The following is a 23,404-nucleotide window of genomic DNA, read 5'->3' as shown; positions in this document are numbered from 1 at the left end:
AGAAGTCAAATATGTCCTTACAAAGTTTCTTTGCTCCGTCAATTCCCACTTCTCTTTCCACGAAGCTGGTATGTCCTCATGTACAATTTGTATATGTAGTATAAAATTACACAGAGAAAATTAAGCTCGATAATGGATTACACTGTCCCTCTTCTGCATTTGGTACTCATGGAATTTACTGAATGTTCAGTGCTGATTGCAAAAGAACACGTTTCTACATTTATTGAACGACTCTTGAGCATTATAAATGTGGTTGCATCTTGAGATCCAAGTTGTCGTTGTTCCCTAAACCACAAAGACATATTTTACGGCTGGCCATTTGTTATGCTTTGCACTTTGCCCCTTCTGCCAAAAACCAATTAAAGACAATACTTAAAATGAAGAAAGATGATAAAGTAAACAAAAATATGACACACGGAGAGAAGAATTGCTACACGTAATAAAGAGGAGGCAGATTACACCAGATCATTTTAAGTCCATTTGTATAGAGAAGAATCCAACTTCTTGGAGGTTTCCTTGTTCCTTCAGAAAGACCATAAATTTTATATGACAAATATATCTGCAGTACGTCTTCTCCTTTGATTCCCACAGCTTTGGCAGATAGCAGTATATGTGAATTTCATGTCAGCTACAGCTTCTAGTGCTCCCAAGTTTCTTTGACGTCAGATGATATTGTAACAATTTTGCAGCCTCCACGAATCACTGCTAAGCGGGAAATAAATAGTCAAAGAGTACAACTTTATCACAAATAAATTTAACCAGAAAACAGTACGACGTTTTCTATGTTGCACCAAATAAATGTCGGCGATAATCTCTTAAACATATGATCGTGGGACAGTTAATCTGAGAGGAACTTCTTTTGTTCCTTCAATAACTCATGCTACCAGTAAAAGAACCAACGATGGTTGACAAATCAAGTGATTCATACTTGACACTATAACTATTGAGTGAGCAAGTATGAGTGAGAAAAGAGTAGCAATTCTAGAACTGCTTGCATTACCAATATGAAGGAGAAGTAAACTTACACGGCAGAGTACTTCTATGACACATTATTTCCCAAACAAACATTGAAATTTCTAAACTACCACATACTTTCAGTTTTCCCCAATCAAATATTAAAAGTCGGTAAACCACCAAAGATGGCAAAGAAGAAGCTCAAAATTCCCACTATAGGATTTTCTTGGTATGTATTAATGGTGATTTTGTAACAAAAAATGTTAAGAGAAATGCTATGTTCTTTCGCCTGGCTTGGGTTTTATAGGACCCTTTCAAACCCAATGATATCTTCTTCATTTCTTGTATGTGTGTTAACTTCTCAATTTGCCACTATTGCCATTAGCAACGCAATTTGCAATGAATAAAAGCAAAGTTGCAGTAATGTTTTGGTACTAGAAAACCAAAGATACGGTTCCAACTTTCCAATTATGTATACCTTAAGATGACGAATCATACTCCCTACAATAGAGAACCAAGCGGTCTTGTGTTTCTGTTCAACTACAAAAGACAAAAAGATCGACGCTAAGTTGTTCACATCAACCGCATTGAACAAATAATTCATAATCATCATATCATATCATCATATCATCATATCATATCATATTATTATAAAAGTAGGAAGATCCTAAGTGTAAAGTTTAATTACGAAAATGTCCATAAAAAATTAAACGACATTTTTATCCTTCATTCAAATACTACTCCTATTATATTTTTGTACTAAAGAGTAAATTTACTATATATATATATATATATATATATATATATATATATATATATATATATATATATATATATATATATATATATGAATCAATAAAATGGAAAGTCATTGGTGTTGGGGTGAATTCCCTGTATCTGACAGGCATTTATTAGGGTAGTCTGTAACGTTTTTGGACTTGGAATTACTTCCAATAATTATGCAAAATATAATTAAATGTGTATTCATTGAGATGCTTTCATCTTCCAAGTTCCAAGTCTGCAAATTGGCCGAAGAGTTGTGGAGTAATAGACTTGGGTAATGAAGAGTTGTAGTATAGGTGGAGGGTAATGAAGAGTCATAATATATGTATAGGAGCCACCTTCCACTGCTATATATATATGTATCTCTTTCTTTTTGTCTATGAGTTTATTATTTTCTTTATTTATTGCAGGTGTAGTTAAGCAGTGCTGCTAAAGTTTCGTAGTCGATGATGCAGTAATGAAGCAACTCAGAATATTTTTTTTCAAGTGGTATTGTTTTCAGGTAGTAAAATTATTTTCTCTAACACGCAATGATATATTTTTATGTAAGTTGATATGTAGTTAATTTATTATCTGTTTGATTTGTCAATAAAAATCATTTGTAGAAGTTGAGATGGTAATTAACTAAATTCTCTAATAAATAGAAGTCTTTCGCAAAGAATAAGAATATAGATTTCTAGCTAATTTCTCACTACATCCATGGCAATCAGTGACCAATCTTCCGAGGCAAGCAAACATTATAATTCTCTACAAGTGAATATAACTCACCGACAACAACGGAGAAAAAGAAAGACGAAGAAAAGCAAAGACAAAGAGATACAATGAAGTTTTATCAGTTGATGATCCATTGTAAGTTTGTTATTCTTTTGATTGGCGATGTGAAAAATTATCGATGGAATTTGTGAAAAGGATATATATAAATTTGGAACCTATAATGTATTTTTTTTTTTTTAATATTCATGTGTTTCAGGCAAATGAAAATTGACTCATGACTTGAAAAGTTGGGTTTGTCACAATGTGATTAAAAGTAGATATCAATTTGATTTTCAACGTTCATACATAATTGTTAATTTTTATGAGATAAGCATTTTTATTATATGCATGTTATTTACATATGCTCGAGCATATATTTCTCTTAAAATTAAGGTACTACGTAACTAAAGTACATCAAGTTTATAGGTTTTTGATTTTCAAATTACTTCTTGTTACTTTTTGTATGTTTTGATTTCTATTTTATTGCTCAAATAAAGATTAAAGTTTGTGAGTACCGTTTAAAATTTATCGTGTTGCAATATAATTTTCTATTATATATTTTGGAATTAACATGCAACGCACGTTCCCATATACACTAGTATATCTAAAACGTATAAATCACCTCTTTATGTGAGAGAAATCTCTTTGTATTTACCTAAGAAAAAGAAAAAAAAAGGGGGGGGCTCATTTCATTGCCTTCAATTGTAATTTATTTTTTTTTTTTTTAATAAGGCCTTCAATTGTATTTCTTAGTTCTCTACTTCTCTCTCCCACAAACATTACATATTTTGTTCTGAACCATGCACTTAAGAGGCCATTATCTTGTAAGAAAGTGCTAAATGAGCATGCCATAAAACCAGCTAGAACATAGCAGTTACATAAGTTGCTAGAGGTGATAGCAACCCAATAGTGCAGTATAGTGTTTTTAACAGGGGAAAAAAAAAAAGAATTACCAACATTTAGCTCTTTATCCAGCCAAACTCCTACTTACAGGTGGGTGTTGATTGTTAAAGCTAGTTAATGATTAAAGCTAGCTAAGTTGGTGTGAATGAGAAATGGAGGGAAAAAGACAATGGAAGGAAAATGAAGTTCAAAGTAAAGTTCCTTTGAAAAGGAGCTTTGTACCACATTGGTGGTAGAAAGGGAAAGTTATGCGTTTATATTAGAAAGACTTCTTCTAAGCTCTTAAAGGGTTGAGAAGAGGGACTCCCCTCGCGCCGTCGTCGTCGCTCGGCTCGGATTCGGATTTGGTCAAATGATCTGATTGATTGATTAGTTAATTAGTAATTAATTAACCAACTTCCCAACGTTCTTATTTCGGAAAAGGCATGGCCTTTCCGAACAGTCACCAAGCCTTTCTGAACAGGCATTCGAGGCTATATAAACTGAGGCAATGCCTCATTTTCAATTACTGAAAATTTTCCCTTGCAATTACAAATTCTGCATTCTTTTCCTGCAAATAAAACCTATCGAGTCTTAGTGTGATTTCGTTCCCGAATTTGAGTTCGTCGAAGTCGTAGGCGGCGTTTGAGGTACCGCCACTCCTACGATGTGTATATCCGTTATATCCGGGAGGAAATAATCCATAACCTCGACAAGATGAGGGGTTAAATTCCTTAAGGACACAAAGAATTCGATTTCTTCGCAATTTTTCCAACTTTACATACTTTCTGTTTTCGTTTTTTACTGACTGGTTTTTCCAGTTTCTGGTTCTGTTTTTACAGTTCTGAACACGGACGAACAACATTGATTACATTCCTTTGCCACTTGTATTGTATGGAGACAATAATGCAACATTTAGCTCTTTAATTTTTCTCTTGCACTTGTCTGAAATTTAACTAAAAGAAATGTTTTTGAAAAATTCAACAAACAGTTGTTGTATACACAGAGAGACAAAAGGATAAGTGTACTTGTATCGGCCAAAGCTTACGCCTCCGGGTCTTCATTGAATTGCAGCGTTGCTTATTATTTTTAATTTCTTCAAAAATTTATTTTCTAGCCCTTGAATTCGATACGTAGGAAAAGATACCACCAAAATAATGAAAGGATGAAGATCAGAAAAAAAAATTAGGTCCAATAACTTGCATCAATATTTTTAACAAAGATGAAATGAGTGAGAAAGGGAGAAAGAGAACGAACCATACCTGTATATAGAACAATGGAGGAGAATGGGATTAGAAATGAAATTAGAATCCAGGTGTCCCTCACAGATAAAAAGCAATACACATGAGATATGACAGGTGTTGATATATATAAAAGGAAAAGACAAGGCCCAACTTTATTGTACAGCGCGAAGGTCATGAATAAATGCATTAACTTTACAATTAATCTTTTCCTAATATCCGAATATTAAATAATAAAAAGATAGGTTCTTGTAAATATTAAAAATATGATGAATATTCTAACATGAATTAATTGTCACATATCTCCACGACCTCTAATGAATGAATTTGTTTTTCAAGAAATAGTCAATCATTAGATTTTCTTTTTGTTTACAAATTACACAAAAGTAAAGAATATTTAGTCTCATCCTGTACACTATATTCGTTCTCAAGAACTTCATGATGTTAAGACTTCCCAGAACCATCACTGTTAATATCGACAGTTAGTTTAAATAAGCTGAAAATTGACTAATGTTTGTCGATAATAATGTTGATTGGGAAATTCCGAACACAACATTTTCTCAATTATGTTCACCCTTCCAATGTCATTGGAATCGCCCTATTAGTTCTCTGACTAATGAATAAACGCAAACAGGAAAAAACATAAGAGAAGCAGAATACAAAGGCGATTGCAAAAAAAAAAAAAAAAGAAGAAGCCAAACAGATTGCATACACTAAACAACCGTGATGTATTCTCACATGATTTTTGTTTTCAAAAACTCATCAACAGTTTCAATAAAGAAGCTACACTTATGAAAATAGAAAAAGAAAGGAAGACAAAGTAATTAAAATCTGCAATCTCAAGTGAAAGGAAGTCTGAATATCCAGACCACCTACAAATTACCATTACATCTTGAAAATTTTGTACCCTAAATCAAGGTTTCCAGTGTATGACGAAGGTGGATAATAGAACTTTTCTACCATTGAACAATTACAATCACCTCGAACAATAGCATCCATCGATCCAGGAAAAATGACAGCCCCGAGACTTTTTTTCTTATATTCCCGATATAATGAAATGTTTTTTCTTCTATTGCCATAATGAACTGCTGCAATAGCGTACCAACTTGTAGAAGAGTGTGCTACCCCCACGTTAAGTACTTGTTGTATCCTGAAGTAGTAGAACTGTTTTTTAACGTGCAAACGACATCAAGTAGAATCTTAGTTTAAGCTTTGCACTTATTTATGACCGATTAGCCCTTTTCCAAGCAGTTCAAAACTGATACAAACGGGGTATCATTGCTAATCCTAATCATTGGCTGCCTTCCATAATCACGATCTGCAAACTTCATTTGGTGAAGTCTTCTTTCTGTATGTGTGACAACAACAAATACTGATGTTTTTGCAACTTCGATTAAATAGGCTTCAATTCTGTCAATCTTCTAAGAGCCCTTAATGTGGCGCCTCGAATTGTTTTCCTCTACATAAATTAAGGAGGCAATTCGGCCATAGTGATTTGGCACTTTAGATTTAGATATGTTGCACTGTAAAGCTGATAGCCAGCAAAAAACTCAATTAAAAGGCCAATTTGATTCGCCCCAATGAATTCTAGATTTTTCATCGAGCGGTTATAGTTTTTTGAACTTGCATAATGATTTGGCCCAAGTGATTGTTTAACAATAGCAAAGAGTTTAAATTTAAGCTAAAGACTCATTCAAATATATTCATAATCTAAGCACCACATATAGAAAAGGTGTATATCAAATATGAGGATTGATAAGTGAAAAACTACAAATCCGTGCAAAAATAGATAAATATGTAAGCTAACTTTTTAGGGGAAATTATAGGAAAATAAACATCACTTTTCTGGACATAAAATTGAAAAGTGAGTCTTGCTAACACTGAAATTGTTCAATTAGGGCCCAAGAAGGGAACGTAACAAAGCCTTGGATATTGTTGAATATATATATTGAAGAAATGAATAAGTTATGAGTTCATAAAGGGAACGTTCATGTACTTTATTCTCTCTAATGACAAATCTGTCCTTTGGAAGAAGTAAATAAACCGGAAGGGAAAAAGTGAGCAAATACAAAACACTGGGTACTTTAAAACTACTAACAGAAAAATAAGATGGTGAAAAATAGGAGAAAGGAATAGCAGAACACTTGGTTATAACTAATGATAAAAGTACTGGTTTAAAAGAATAGAAACGCCAAGAATCAATAACAATGAGCTTAAACAAAGACGTTCAAACAATTGAGCTCACTATCCATAAACTACCCGACCATCACAGGATATGTAAAGCTTTTTTGATTTAAAGGTTAGGATCTATGAGTATTTGAACTGTTTCCAGAGAATTTCGAAGCATAAAAAATCAAAGAGAATAGGACGAATCAAAATGATTTATGTTTAATTTTATAGAATTCTGAGTCACAAATTCAAATGCACCTATTTAATTTATATAGTATAACCAATTCTACAAAATAATTTACTGTGTTGTGATGACATACTCAATTGACTGAATTAAAAAAATTCAAAGACTCTAGCAAGTATGACTTACCAAAATGTGGGTGGTGTCTAAATAACCAGCATTGTCGATCACGATACTGCAGTTGAAGCAACAAATACTTATCAGCAAAAGTAGTTCTTCAGAAAAGTGGATCTTTTTTGAATTTGGGTTATATAAATTTCTCACATGTAAAAGAAGTACAAAGATTACGGAGGTCATTAAATTTTGAAAAGAGAAACATGAAATCCGTTATATATGATATAACGATAGACAAATTAAGAGATTGAGAAAAAATTAAGTAACTTTTAGTTTTTCAATATATATAGCACATTAATAGGGAAAATATGGATAAAACACCCCCAAAAAAAAAAATAGTTGCAGGTGAATTTGGAAGCATCGGTGGAGTTTGCTATTCCTATATATATCTAAAAGATAAAATCCCTGAAGAATATTATGCTATCAACGGCATAAATGTGGCAAAGGTCTGTGCAGAATAACTATAAAGAGAAATGAGCAGAATATTGTAATAATGAGTAGAAAAGGGCAAAGGCCGAAAGTTAATTGAGAACTTCTGACTCTAATTTGGGCTTCTGGTGAAAGCTAGTAAAGATTGTCTAAAATGAATGACGATGGTCGTGGATTGGTGCTACAGTATCTCAGGAAACATTCGGAGTAAATACTATACTGGCCAGTCTAATCTTATCTGACCACTTGTTTCTAAGTTATTTGAGACGTTCTTCCGTTTCCTATTTCATAGTAGTTGGTTTAGAAATTTAGGGTTCATTATTTTATTTTTCAGTTTGCTACTCAAAATAGGGGTGTCAATTCTGACCCTGGAAAAACCTAATCAAGGTTGAAAGATAGTGATATAATCACTTGAGAGTTACAATTGATGTAGCCTATATCCACCAGTTTGCACTACGTTAGAACAAAACAAAAAAAAAAAAAAAAAAAAAAAAAAAAAAAAAACACATTTTGAATATAAAAGTAAATCTACGAATCTCAAAGGCAGCAACGCATATTACGAGTGATTTTTTGGTCATCAACCTTAAAGGGAAAAAAAGGCAAAGCACAGGATTTTAACCATACCTTATAGTCTTCTTCTATTCCAATTCATAGCCTCGCCAGGGATTAGTCCCGAGGGGTGTTGGACTTAAAAATTATTTTGTATAGGTATGTGAAATTCTAGTTTTAGACATATATGTACTACTATTGACACCTCTTGTAATAAGTTGAGGGCTTAGCCGAGTGGTTAAGGGGTGTCAAAGTGCTAACAAGGTTGCATGTTGGATCGTGACATGCTTATTTTTTTGACTTTATTGGCCTTTCTTAAAAAAAAAAAAAAAAACTGAGCTGAAACGACGACGTAGACTATATTTTTAAAATAAAAAACGCGACTACTAAGAGTCAGTAAGGGATTAAACAAATCCCTAATTCTAGAAAAGAAATGTGGATTGAATTAGGGATTAAACAAATCCCCAATTTCTACTCGTGCTTACCTCTCTTCCGTCAATTGCTCATCGTCGTCATGGCAATGGTAAGTTAGTCTTCACCCTTTATTTCTTGTTGTCTTTTTCTTTCTCCTCTTCAAATTTTCCTTTTCTTTTTGACGTTATTTTTGTTTTGCACTAATTAATTTCCATGGTGAGTGATGTTGTAATGGGTTAAAAAAGCTTAATTTAATGTGCTGTACTAGTGTACTACAAAGTGGATTTCCGTTTCTCTTTTGTTTAATCTGAGACCCAAAAAAAAAAAAAAAAAAAAAAAAAACATTCATTCAATCTTAGTTTCTTACTCTTGTTTGGTTTAGATTTGGATTTTCTTGCCAATTGCCATCCAAATTTATAGGCCCAGCATTGACTAGTTTTGTGGTCAGTTTATTTTGATTTGAACGCATTTGCTTTGTGCCATATGTGTTAATCGGCATTGTGGTTTTATTCAATCTTGTGCAATATCCTATTTGGTTTGGTTTATTTCTCTGAAAGTATTGTGGTGCTATTTGATATTACCTTTTGAGTGATGAAGCCTGAAGGGTGTGGGTTTTCATTATTGCTATATTGCTACTTTTCTACTTCTAACTAATTTTTATTCTATAATTCGCCTCAAAAAACGAAGAATTATTTTTCCAAAGTACCAAAATCAAATTTGGCCTCTCATAATCAACCTAATCGGGAAGAAAATGTCAATCAATCGGAAGTACCATTGCATTCTTCTCAAAGACAAGAAACTGATTTAGAGAATGCCAATTAATCGGAAGTACCATTGCATTCGTCTCAAAGACAAGAAATTGATTTAGATTCTTTAGAGTACGATCCGGCGAAAAGAACTCAAATCCGGACTATCATCCAAACGATCGTGATGTAATTAGGAGAGCATACATTCGACAAGGTCCTTGTCAACCCGAGAATCATATCTTTCCTCCAATGATTTTTATGGAGATATGCGCCGTTTTAATCCTAAATGGTTTCGGGAATATCCCGATTGGTTGCAAATATAGCGTAAGTAACGATGCAAGATATTGTTTGTATTGTTATTTATTTAAAGATAGTAACATTCATCAAGGTGGAGGTGATGTATTTTCGACCATTGGGTTTAAGAGTTGGAATAAAAAGAAAAGTTTGTGGATACTAGGTTGGTAAGCCAAATAGCATTCATAACCTTGCAAAAAAAAGATGTGAAGATCTAAGTCAACGGGTGTCTATTATATCTGCATTTGGGAGGGGGCAATCTGATCAATTTAAGCATGAGTACTGGCTTCGCTTAACTGCTTCAATTGATGTAGTAAGACTTCTTGTGAATCAAGGATTTGCATTTCGGGGTCATGATGAGTCTAAATCATCACTTAATAGGGGTAATTTTCTTGAAATTCTCTCATGGTATGCGAAACACTGTGATAAAATTCATGATTATGTATTGGAACATGCTCCTCAGAATGACCGAATGACCTCTCCAATGATTCAAAAAGATATTGTGACTGCATGTAAGATAGAGACCATCAAAGCTATCATTGAGGAATTAAATGGTGACTACTTTGCCTTATTAGTTGATGAATCTTTTGATGTGTCACGTAAGGAGAAAATGGCTGTTGTTTTACGATATGTTGATCGAAAGGGATTTGTGATGGAACGATTGATTGATATTGTACATGTTCAAGATACTAGTGCTTTATCTCTAAAGAGTGCAATTGTCAATTTACTTTCTCAAAATTCACTGAGTCTATCTTATGTGCGGGGGCAATGTTACGATGGGGTAAGCAATATGCAAGGTGAGATAAAAGGCCTTAAAAAGTTGATAAGGCAAGAAAGTTTCTCAGCACATTCTATTCATTGTTTTGCTCATCAACTTCAACTAACTCTTGTTGCGGTTTCTAAAAAATGTATTCAAGTGGGGGAACTTGTATTATTAGTTTCAAACGTTTTGAATGTGTTGGGGGCTTCTTTTAGGGGTATGGATGAATTTCGAGAATCTCAAAAAGAAAGAATTCAAGAGGCATTAGATATGGGTGAACTTACAACAGGTAGAGGCTTGCATCAAGAACCACTACAACAAATTCGATTATCAGGGACAAATAATTTCGTCACTTATAAGTCATATTTCGTCACCAAAAATCTTGTGTGACGAAAAAAATTTCGTCAATCATTCATCCCTAAAAGCGGGTCGCTAAAAGTATACAAAGACAACTTAATGTTTCGTCACTAAATAAAGTTTATTAACTACGAAATCTTCCTTTCGTCCCCAAATGCATAGTATTTGTGACGAGCATATTTGTCATAAAAAGGATAGATTTTCGTAGTTGATAGTGTGTTTTTGTCACTAAAGAGACTATTAATACCCACGAAACTATCTTGTCACTAACTATTTAGTTTGTTCAGTGACGATACCAATTGTCTCAAAAGCTATATGTATTTTGTAGCTGAAATAATATAATTTCGTCACTAAAGACTACCTTTTATATACGAAAAAATGTTTCGTCCCTAAATGTATAGAGATTAGTGACAAATTTGTTGTTATAAACAAAGCTTACAATTTTGTAGTTAAATCTATCATCTCGTCACTAATAGTATTGCTTTTCTTTGACAAAAAAAAATTGTCACTATAAATTGTCATGATTAGTGACAATTACAATTGTCATAACATAAAGCATTAATTCGTACCCAATAAGGAGGAGGATACTAAGACAAATATATTTTTGTCGCTAAATGTAATCAACTTATGACGAACTAATTTGTTTCGTGACGAAAATATATTTGTCTAGAAAAATTTAGTTTAGTCGTCGCCAAAAATTAATCCTTTAATGACAAAATATTTGTCACTAATTATAGACATTCGATGACGTTTAATTATTTTGTAGTTATTAATTTTTAAAATTAGAATTGCATAAATTGAAAATAAAATAACAAAACATGCTAGATAATAATACAATTCACCCATGATCATACAATTAAGAACAACTAAAATTGTACCGAGATCATATCTCATTACAAACTCCTAAATAAAAAAGTAAAATATGTCTAACAACAAGAAAATCCAACTGAAATATACTAAATATTACTCCTAAACTAAGACGAGACAATGCAGTTTCTTCCAAAGTACCAATCCAACTGAAATATACGAAATATTACTCCTAAACTAAGACAGATAGTGCAGGTTTCTTCTAAAATACTAATAATGTGGTGACACTTAGCTTGCAATCAGTCTTGATTCAATTCCCACATTTAATACCTGCGGAAAAGAGAGAAAAGAAAATTAAGATTAGATTTAAAGTGTAGAAGTTGAAGCATTCAAATCTCAAATCCAAAGATAAATAGAGTTCATCATCAAAAGGATTTATCTATTTGGAACAATATCATACTACAATACTATAATTCTAATATCTTCTCCTAATAGCGAGTAACTTTTTTTATGTTTCAAATGTCTAGCTAGATTTATGAGGAGTACTACTGTTTATTCCGGTTTTTGATGAGTACTGATTGTATAGGAGGTATATGTTTGGATTTGGACGACTGGTGTGGCGATATTCATGCAAGAGCAAACGCGAACAATAGGCCTTTGGAAGATTTGGATTGAGTGGACAAATGAGAAAACATTTATCACGAGATACTTTTGATCTAATGTTGTGTCAAAACTGATGACCTTGCTAGTATTACATCCCGGAGACCCATATGATCTAGCTCAACTTTTGGGTTCATTTTTCTCTGGTGAATTTAATCCCAACCTTCGACGTCTACGATTGTTATTAAGAAGAGTTCACTGCCTTCTTGTCGTATTATTAATTGAACTTTTGAAGCATCACTAGCATACTGAAGAATCAGTATAACATACCAAAGATATATATTTATGCTAGAAATTTCCAAATTTGAAGGCACAGAAACTTTTCCATAGACTTATATAAGCTACGGTGTTAACAAGAGGTTGCAATGGTACGATAAATATCGAGCCTTGTGCGAGAAATACCCATTGGTTTCAACACAATATTTAGTTAACCTACAGAATATTCATCTCAAAGATATCGGTTCAATTCATCCGGATTCAATGTGCCATTACCCCATCCGAATTCTAATTATTTGACTCAAACACATGCTTTAACACCATGTTTTCACAATCAATCCTTCACTCAAAACCCGAGCGGAAAACGCCAATATGAACAAAACAGAGGAGAAATTATTTCAATAGATGCCTTGAATAATGTCATGCTTCACTAGTTATGTGCGCCACACCAACTGTAAATATACACACCACGCGAAACTGTAGTCTACACAGTAAATTAGAGTCTTTTTGTTTCAAAAACTTATAGTAATTGATTTTCTCGAGCTTCTATATTGATTAAATGAGACAAAGATAAAGCAAGATCAATGGATATTCAACAAATAATCAATGGACAAATCATTCAAGATATGATTGTCACAAATAACTATCTATTTAATCTTGTTTAAAGATAAAGAAGGAGGAATGATACATACCTGTTCTTCTTGCTCAGGTGCAGAAATTCTGCTTCACTTTCCAATGTAACTTCTTCGTTTATTTTCTCATATATATGGTGGTTATCCTGAAATTCTTTTGGAGCCAAAATTGTGAAAAAATGTAAGCGCCAAAAAACGGTTTCTTTTTCTATTTTTCAGCTTTCTGTAATTCTCTTTGGTGGGAATTAGAAGGACAACGAGTTTGAAGGAAGTAGTGCTTCTGATTAACCCAAAAACTTAGGAAGTGGAGAAGTGCTCAAACCCAGCACTAGATATTCAATTGTTGAGCAAGATTTTAGGGTTTTGGTCTTATGACCTGATGCCCTTTCCCCCTTTTTTTCTTTTCGTTATGTGTTGCTTGAAACACTTCTTTTTATTACTTGATTAATATAATAAATTACATACTAAACTTGCTTAGTGGTATTTAACTAAAAAAATATACTCCGTATGAAAAAGGAGATATACAGGGAAACAAATACTTTCATATATTATCTATGAAAATAGTAGCTAGGAGATCAATGAATATTGATGAAGAGAATTTGGAAAGGTTTAGAAGTTTGAAGCCTTGACCAAATAAGTATAAATACAAATAAATAAAGAGAGCAAAAAGAAAACGGCTCTTGGCATTAATAATATGACAGAGCATTTTTTAGTTATTATAAATGTATTTAAGTTTTTATATATTATTAACATTAATTATTTCATTATTTTTTTAAAGGGGAGATGTCCATCAATATTTTAGGGATATTTCCGTCTTTCAAATTTAGACTTAAGAGCTCTCGGCATTAATAATATGACAGAGCATTTTTTAGTTATTATAAATGTATTTAAGTTTTTATATATTATTAACATTATTTTTTTAAAGGAGATGTCCATCAATATTTTAGGGATATTTCCGTCTTTCAAATTTAGACTTAAGACGTTCTCACTTTTAGTATCTTTATATATATATATATATATATATATATATATATATATATATATATATATAAACTTTTACGATACATAATAATATTTTTTCAAAAGATACCTCTAAGAATGGAGCCTAGTGGTTAATTCTATAAATAAATTCCAAAAAGTCTTTGGCTCTTATAAAGTGCCGAAAATTAACCTTCGCAACAAATAAAATGCTTATAAGCATTTTTAGAAAGAAAAAATAGGTTGCCTGCATCTGGTCGCTTTGACATGGAAGCTCAGTGAACTTCTTGGCTAGAACCTTTCTCAATCGAGTTTCTTGCAATACCGAGCCGAGCTCAACTAAGCTTTGCGAAAGTATATCCGAGCTCAAGTTGAGCCGAGAGCCAAGCGAGCCGGCTCTTTGGTGTTTTGTTAACGTCTTGCTACACCATTAAAAAAAATTAAAATTATAATAAAGTTGTTGATTAAATTTCATTAATTTTTGAATTCTTAAATTTAAAATGTTAATTACATTTCGCACCACTAATCACAAAGATATAAATGCTCTTCCGTTAACTAATAACTCCTAATATTAGATTATTTTTAGTTCTAATATATATTTCCATATGTAAAAACTTAAAGGATGTACACCAAAAACAACAATTTAGGATGTGTTCGGTATGGAGGAAAACATTTTCGGGGAAATGTTTTTCAATTTTCTCATATTCGTTGGAAATATTTTCTTTAGAAAACAAGTTCCTTAAAATTGAGGAAAATGACTTCTCTAATGAAACTAGGGAAAACAAGTCCACTAGTGACATTCCACCAACCACCACTGCCCGACCAAACCTCGGCCACCCCATGCACACCACCCCCACCCACTACCCCTCTACCACCCCACCACCCGCCCCCAACCCCAACACCCCAACACCTTTTCAAAAATATCAATTTTCTTTTAAAAATAGACTTTTTTTTTTTTGTTTTTTATGCCAACCCCCCCCCCCCCCTGTTACACCTCGCATTTTGCACTTTTGGATATTTCGAGACAATGGCGGAAAGTTTAGTGCAAGGTCATTTTTCGGTTCCGTTGTAATGCGTAAGTCGTTGGAAAATATTATTGGTGTGGAAATATTGAGAGGCGAGGCAAAAAGGGAAATTTGCAAATGGCATTATGGTAAATTTTGTAAAAAGGCTAGGGGCAAAATGGTCATTTCACAAGAAAAATTCAAAAGGGGCCATATTGGCCATGTGAGGAAAAGGTGTGGAAATTGGATGACAAAAAAAAAAAGAATTAAGTCATCTTTTGGAAAAATGAAGAAAACTCTAGAAAAAAAAAAGAAAGAAAGGAAAAAGAAAGGAAAATTCTAGAGAGGGGCATGTGCCCCTCACATGACTCTTGAACTATATATATATATATGTGTATGTGTGGACATAACTTTGGAGAGTGAGAGAGAAAAAAAGGAAGACAAGAAAGAAAAGAAGAAAAAAAATTGAGAGGGGTTCGGCCGTGGGTCGGGCCGAACTGGCTCTATGTGGGCGGACATGGAAAATTTTTTCTCTTTATGTTTTTATACCAATCGAGAGATCCTACGACATGGAGTAGTCGTTGGGAGAGGGAAATCATTCGTTTGCACGATTTGGAGCCTAGCCATATGGAGTTGAAAGAAGAATGGTAAGAACTAATCTTCCTTTATGTTCTATAAATGTTTGGCATGTATTGTTGTATGGAAAAATGAATGAAATACATGGAATAACCTGTTGAAGTATGGCCGTGTGTGTATGTGTTGGCGTGTGTGTGTTTATTTGTGTATGAGGGGAGAGTTAAGTGAAATTAGCGTGTTTACGTGTTAATGATCATGTAGAAACAAATGAAATTCATGAGCAATGCATGTTGTAGTTGAGCCGTGTGTATGGGCTGCTGTTTGAGTAGGAAGGATGAACAAATTTTACTTGGTATTATGATTGTTGTGGTTGTAGATGATTCGTACGTGTAATGTGGAATTGGAAGAAATTCATGAAATATGGATTTGTCGGTGTTGGCGTATGGTCCCCTTTTATGTGTAGTTGGAAATGAATAAATTATCATTGATATTTTGGTTGTCGTCGTTGTGAGTTTCATGATGGAAAATGAAGTTGTAAATGTACGTATCGTGACGTAATGTGTGAATTTCGAAGAAAGACTGTGCATGGTGTTGTTCTCGGGTTTGGAGATAGATTCGGGTAAGTTGGGGTGTTGGTTGGGTTGCTTGAGCTAGTGTGTAAATTATTTGAAGGGTTGTGAGTATTGTGTGGAATGGTTTCGGATTGGTAATTGAATGTATGAACATTGATGTTAATTTGAATGTAAGTAGTTGACTTGAATATAATCTAAGTTGTTGAATTGTGTAGGAGCGCTTAATATTAGAATGTTGTTGGCGTTGCTATTGATATTGTGGCGGGTCAAATTCCTTTTGTTGTTGTTGATTCGGGCCGAGCCATATTCTCGGGGTTGGTACGTTTACGGGGGGAGATCGCGAAATTTCGGCAGAATATAAGTGAACGTGTTTGAAGGGTTAAGGCAAGTAGGTGACAACAAATCTAATGAATGGGTGAATTCTCCTGAATGTAGATTAACAAGTTGGACGAACGAGCGTAACTGATTGGTCGCGACACAGGTATGTAAGGCTTACCTTTTCTTTTTATGGCATGTCTTAGAGCCAATAGGCTATGATATAATGTGCATTTGAGGTAACTCTCTTGACTTAAGTCCTTTTATGATTACGATTTATTTATATATATATGTTATATATTTAAGCTTTAGTATGTTTGATAGATGAGTAAGTATGAAAGGTCTTGTACCGAAAAGAGTTACCGTAAGTACGAACGCTCATAACTTCACGCATGTTATCTCGTTCTGTGCGAAGTGGGCCCACAATTCCCGTACCTCCCTTATGTACGTACGTATGGTAGCTTCGGGTATGTTTATACATCCGTCTTTCGAAAGCTCGTAAGTTAAATGTTCACGATGTCGTGAATGATCTCGGATTGTGCGTCGGAATATCCGTTACGATAAAATATGCTTCGACCACCCGATGTGATGCGATAATTCCAACGTTTGGTAGGGCCCCGATCGTAAACTTATTTTTTGGAGCCTCGAATATTGGTAAGCGCATACGTTCGTCGAGTTTGTCCGTATGTTTTGCGCTCGCACTGCGTCGTGCAACGCTCAATGTATCTTTCTTGCGTCCGGGCCGGAGTTCGTATTATGTTATCGTGCGCATTACGCGCGCGTGCAGTATGTACGCCCGGCCACCGCGTCCCGGACGTTGCGTTATCGTGCGGCCTCTCGTTGTTCACGCGTCCCTCGCGGGCGGGCGGGCTGCGATTATATGATATGATATTATGATTTGATGTCATGGGGTGGTGGCCGGATGGCATTGATTGTGTGCATTCCCACGCGTCCGTACTAAGAAGGGCGGGTTACGTTGCGCGCCACTGTTTTGGAGGGCGGGGTTCGATATACGTGCGCTACGGCGTTCGATTATGTGCGTTTACGATACATGATTCGATTGTTACCGCGTCCCTCGAAGGGGCGGGATCCGTTATACTGCGTATGGATATGATGTTTCGGTACTACGTATGTTACGTTGCATATGAATCGATTTGTCCTGAATTCGGTATGTACGTATGACGTATCGCGCGCGTACGGCATTACCGCGCGTATCGGTACACGTATGATACGTATGAGTTACGGACATTACGTACGTTCGTAATTTGATACGTATAGTACGTATCGACATTACGCTCACTCGTATCCGTTCCGATTCGGGTTACGTCATATATATATATATACGTACGTCTTACATTTACAATCCGTCGATATACCCGTACGTTCGCTGACGGCTCGTACTGCACGTCCGCATGTCTCTCGTACCTCCGATTCTCGTTTACGATTTTCGTCCGTTATGCTACATCCGTACTTACGGATACAACTAAGGTCTTGTCTCGCTGGCGTCCGTATTCGAAGTACGATTGTGGTTAATCGGGCCCTATTTACGTACTACAATTTTGATTATATTATGTTTATAGTTTTTCGCTTTACATACTCGGTACATTTTCATCTCGACCCCCACGACGCCGTGGGGTCAACGTTTCGCCGCGCGCAGTACCCCGCGGATGAGTTGAAGATATTCCGCATGATTGGTGAGCTCCGATTCTTCGGAGCACTATTTGAGTCCGAGTATGTACGTTGTGTCTCGGATGGCATTAGAGACTTTGCGGACGGCGTTGTGGGTATGATGTGTGTTATTCCGTCGGCGGCTCCATTCGGTACATGTCGATGTGTGTGTGTGTTATGAATGAATTTTGTGTAATTACGAGATTTCGTTAATTTGTAATTTGATATGTATTTTATAATTTTGGTATGATTTGAAAAAAAAAATAATTATGTGTGTGATAGGAGTACGGGTTCGCTCGGCTCCTTAAATCGGGGTCGGTGCCCATCACGTCCCTCGGAGAAGCTGAGGCGTCGACGGTGGTATCGGAAGCGAGGTCGGTCTAAGAGTTTGTCTGCAGTCGTGTCCGCAGGTCCCGTTTATAGTGTGAAGCGGCCACATGTATAAACGAGGAGACTACGGGGCATTTAGGGATTGTTGACTTCTTTCCGTCATAAGATCGTGCGATGGAGCCCGGTCATGGGGGGGGGGGGAAACGGATCCCGCATGTAAGCCTTACATACGGCGAAGGATTTAACGAGGGTATGGAAGATACGAAGGTGAATTTTGACATATTTGTTCGTTATCGAAACGGAAGCCCGTACGGCTATGATTTGGCATGATATGATATTATATGACGTAATATGGTCGATATGAGGGTGGTATGATCCGCGAGATGTTGTTGAATCTGCGTGGCGGTTCGGGATAGTAAGGACTAAAAGGGTAAAATGGTAATTTTGCAGAAAAGGACGTGTTACGAGCGTGTCCCGGAGTATGTAAGACTTTCACCTGCCCCGAATCATGCAATAAAGGTCGTACGAGAAAATTTACGCGATTATATCGGCCCTAAGGCACCGGAATTTACCAAAGTTTCAAAGTTAAGCGTGCTCAGGCGAGAGCAATCTCATGATGGGTGACCCCCTGGGAAGTATGAAGAAATTTCATGAATTTGAGTATATGAGACAAACAAAAATCCAGGGTGGACTAAAGGAAATTAAATATGTACGGAATGATTGGAAACCACAACAGGTCATATAGAATGCCACAGGCGAAGCCGAAAAAGGGACAGGAAGTATGTTACGAGCTTTGGAATCAGATAGGCTTGAATAGTGTTGGGAAGTATTTTGTGGGTTAGGCAATGATAATTATGTGGATGTGTATGAATGTATACGGTACCCACATGTGATCGTATCGGTGAGTGTGTGATTCCCGGCCCCGCGTGCTACGGTGTGGGAAACCGAGTATCGAATAAGACACCGAAATGAAATTCAAGTGACAACAAAAGTAAGGAGGGTAAGATTTTAGAGGAAAGTAGGTAACAAGAATAAAGTGTGTTAAGGAATAAGAATGCATGAAAATTGGGAAACTAAGATCCGAGGGGAAATGGAAATGTAATGGGTATGAATGAGTACGAAGGTATGAGTACGCCCCAAAAAGCGGGGAAGCTAGTGAGAGAAGTGCGAAAGGTAAGTTAGAAACAAGCGATGTTGTAATATGCTTGGTAAGGACGCTAACGTAGGGACCCCCCCCCCCCCCAAGGGGTGATTATGAAAGTCTCGTAAGACTAGTTGAACATTCGAGGACGAATGTTCTAAAAGCGGGGGAAGGATGTTACACCTCGCATTTTGCACTTTTGGATATTTCGAGACAATGGCGGAAAGTTTAGTGCAAGGTCATTTTTCGGTTCCGTTGTAATGCGTAAGTCGTTGGAAAATATTATTGGTGTGGAAATATTGAGAGAGACTGAGGGCAAAAAGGGAAATTTGCAAAATGGCATTATGGTAATTTTGTAAAAAGGCTAGGGGCAAAATGGTCATTTCACAAGAAAAATTCAAAAGGGGCCATATTGGCCATGTGAGGAAAAGGTGTGGAAATTGGATGACAAAAAAAAAAAAGAATTAAGTCATCTTTTGGAAAAATGAAGAAAACTCTAGAAAAAAAAAAGAAAGAAAGGAAAAAGAAAGGAAAATTCTAGAGAGGGGCATGTGCCCCTCACATGACTCTTGAACTATATATATATATATGTGTGTGTGTGTGGACATAACTTTGAAGAGGGGGAGAGAAAGAAAGAAGACAAGAAAGAAAAGAAAAAAATTGAGAGGGGTTCGGCCATAGGGGGGCTGGCCGAACCGTACCCCTATGTGGTGGACATGGAAAATTTTTCTCTTTATGTTTTTATACCAATTGGGAGATCCTCTACGACATGGAGTAGTCGTTGGGAGAGGAAAATCATTCGTTTGCACGATTTGGAGCCTAGCCGAGGAAGTGGAGTTGAAAGAAGAAGGGTAAGAACTAATCTTCCTTTATGTTCTATAAATGTTTGGCATGTATTGTTGTATGGAAAAATGAATGAAATACATGGAATAACCTATGTTCAAGTATGGCCGTGTGTGTGTATGTGTTACGTGTGTGTGTTGTTGTGTATGAGGGGAGAGTTAAGTGAAATTAGCGTGTTTATGTGTTGTCGTAATGTGTAGAAACAAATGAAATTCATGGAGCAATGCATGTTGTAGTTGAGCCGTGTGTATGGGCTGTTTTGAGTAGGAAGGATGAACAAATTTTACTTGGTATTATGATTGTTGTGGTTGTAGATGATTCATGCACGTTGTAGAATGTGGAATTGGAAGAAATTCATGAAATATGGATTTGTTGGTGTTCGTCGTATGGTCCCCTTTACGTGTAGTTGGAAATGAATAAATTATCATTGATATTTTGGTTGTCGTCGTTGTGAGTTTCATGATGGAAAATGAAGTTGTAAATGTACGTATCGTGACGTAAGTGTGTGAATTTTTTGAAATTATGAAATGAAGTAAATGTATGTATCGTGCATGGTGTTGAAGAAAGAATGTGCATGGTGTTGTTCTGGTTTGGATAGATTCGGGTAAGTTGGGGTGTTGGTTGGGTTGCTTGAACTATTGTGTAAATTATTTGAAGGGTTGTGAGTATTGTGTGGAATGGTTTCGGATTGGTAATTGAATGTATGAACATTGATGTTAATTTGAATGTAAGTAGTTGACTTGAATATAATCTAAGTTGTTGAATTGTGTAGGAGCGCTTAATATTAGAATGTTGTTGGCGTTGCTATTGATATTGTGGCCGGGTCAAATTCCGGATTTGTTGTTGTTGTTGATTCGGGCCGAGCCATATTCTCGGGGTTGGTACCGTTTTACGGGGGAGATGCTTTAAATTTCGGCAGAATATAAGTGAACGTGTTTGAAGGGTTAAGGCAAGTAGGTGACAACAAATCTAATGAATGGGTGAATTCTCCTGAATGTAGATTAACAAGTTGGACGAACGAGCGTAACTGATTGGTCGCGACACAGGTATGTAAGGCTTACCTTTTCTTTTTATGGCATGTCTTAGAGCCAATAGGCTATGATATAATGTGCATTTGAGGTAACTCCGCTCTTGACTTCTGAGTCTGTTTATGATTCTGATTTATTTTATATAAGCATGTTATATATTTAAGCTTTAGTATGTTTGATAGATGAGTAAGTATGAAAAGGTCTTGTACCGAAAAGAGTTCTGTAAGTACGAACGCTCATAACTTCTGTATGTTATCTCGATTCTGTGCGAAGTGGGCCCACAATTCCCGATACCTCCCTTATGTACGTCTGTATGGTAACTGGGTATGTTTATCACATCTGTCTTTCGAAAGCTCTGTAAGTTAAATGTTCCTGACTTCTGTGAATGATCTCGGATTTGCGTCGGAATGTCTGTTCTGATAAAATATGCTTCGACCACCCGATGTGATGCGATAATTCCAACGTTTGGTAAAGACTGATCAGAAACTTGTTTTGGAGCCTCAGATATTGGTAAGCGCATCTGTCTGTCGAGTCTTGATTTATATGCATATGTTTCTGCACTACTCTGCTCGTGCAACGCTCAATGTATCTTTCCGCGTCCGGGCCGGTTCGATATGTTATCGTGCGCATTACGCTGCACCGTCTGTTATGTCTGCTCACTGCGTCCCGGGCCAGGTTCTGTTATCGTGCACTTCTGCATTGTTCACCGCGTCCCTCATAGGCGGGCCGGGCTCTGTTTTATGATATTATGATTTGATGTATGGGGTGGTGGCCAGGATGGCATCTGATTTGTCTGCGTTCACCGCGTCCCGTACTAGAGGGCGGGTTCTGTTACCGCGCCCTCGACCGGAGGGCCGGGTTCTGATATACATACGCTACGGCGTTCTGATTATGTGCATTTCTGATACATGATTCTGATTCTGTTACCGCGTCCCTCAAAAGGGCCGGGATCTGTCATCTGCATATGGATATGATCTGTTTCAGTACTCTGTATGTTCTGTTCTGCATATGAATCTGATTTGTCACAATATTCGGTACGTCTGTATGATCTGTATCAGTACGTACGATCTGTCTCTGGCATTCTGTATGTTCTGTACGATCTGTATCGCATCGCGTATGAGGCCCGGACATTCAGGCGTTCTGCATAATTTGTATCAACATATGGTCCGTCTTCCGACATTACGCTTTACCTGTATCCCGATTCTGATTCTGGTTCTGTCTATATACCTCTGTACGTCGGTTCTGTTTACAATCCGTCTGATATACCCCACGCCCGTTCGCGGACGCCCCTGTCGGTACGTCCGTATGCCTCTCGTACCTCCGATTCTCACACGATTTTGTCTGTTATGCTTCTGTACTTACGGATACGTCTAAGGTCTTGTCTGCTACAGTCTGTATTGCTGAGTCTGATTACGGCTCTGTCAGTCCTATTTCTGTACTCTAATTTTGATTATGATATGTTTATAGTTTTTCTGGCTTTACATACTCAGTACATTTTCCGTACTGACCCCCTGTTCTTCGGGGGCTGCGTTTCATGCCGCGCAGGTACCCACAGATGAGCTGAAGATATTCCAGCATGATTGGTGAGCTCCAATTCCCGAGCACTCGCTCGAGTCCGAGTATGTACGTTGTGTCTTCCGGATGGCATTAGAGACTTTGCGATGGTGTTGTGGGTATGATGTGTCACCGTCGCCGGCTCCATCACCCGACATGTCGATGTGTGTTATGTAATGAATTTTGTGTAATTACGTATTTCGTTAAGTTTGTAAGCCTCATTATGTATTTTATAATTTTCCGGTATTGAGTTTTGAAAAAATAATTATGTGTGTGATAGAGTCGGTTCGCTCGCTCCGGGCCGGAGTCGGGTGCCCATCACGTCCCTCGGAAATTGGGGCGTGACACCCCCCCCCCCCCCCCCCCCCCCCCAAAAAAAAACAAAATCACCCCA

General features: G+C 36.4%; 1 protein-coding gene across 1 annotated transcript; it reads left to right on the top strand.

Moving 5' to 3' along the window:
* The first annotated feature begins 8,548 nt into the window (after positions 1-8,548).
* LOC132045883 (uncharacterized) lies at positions 8,549-10,719 on the top strand. Its single transcript, XM_059436457.1, has 2 exons — positions 8,549-8,638; positions 9,733-10,719. The coding sequence occupies exons 1-2, from the start codon at positions 8,549-8,551 to the stop codon at positions 10,717-10,719; spliced, it is 1,077 nt and encodes a 358-aa protein (XP_059292440.1).
* Positions 10,720-23,404: the final 12,685 nt, after the last annotated feature.

This window comes from Lycium ferocissimum, unplaced genomic scaffold (genome assembly GCF_029784015.1).
Source record: "Lycium ferocissimum isolate CSIRO_LF1 unplaced genomic scaffold, AGI_CSIRO_Lferr_CH_V1 ctg8447, whole genome shotgun sequence".
In the NCBI taxonomy this organism is placed as follows: Eukaryota; Viridiplantae; Streptophyta; class Magnoliopsida; order Solanales; family Solanaceae; genus Lycium; species Lycium ferocissimum.
Note: the sequence above shows the minus strand (reverse complement) of the source record. Positions and strands in the feature narration are given on the sequence as shown.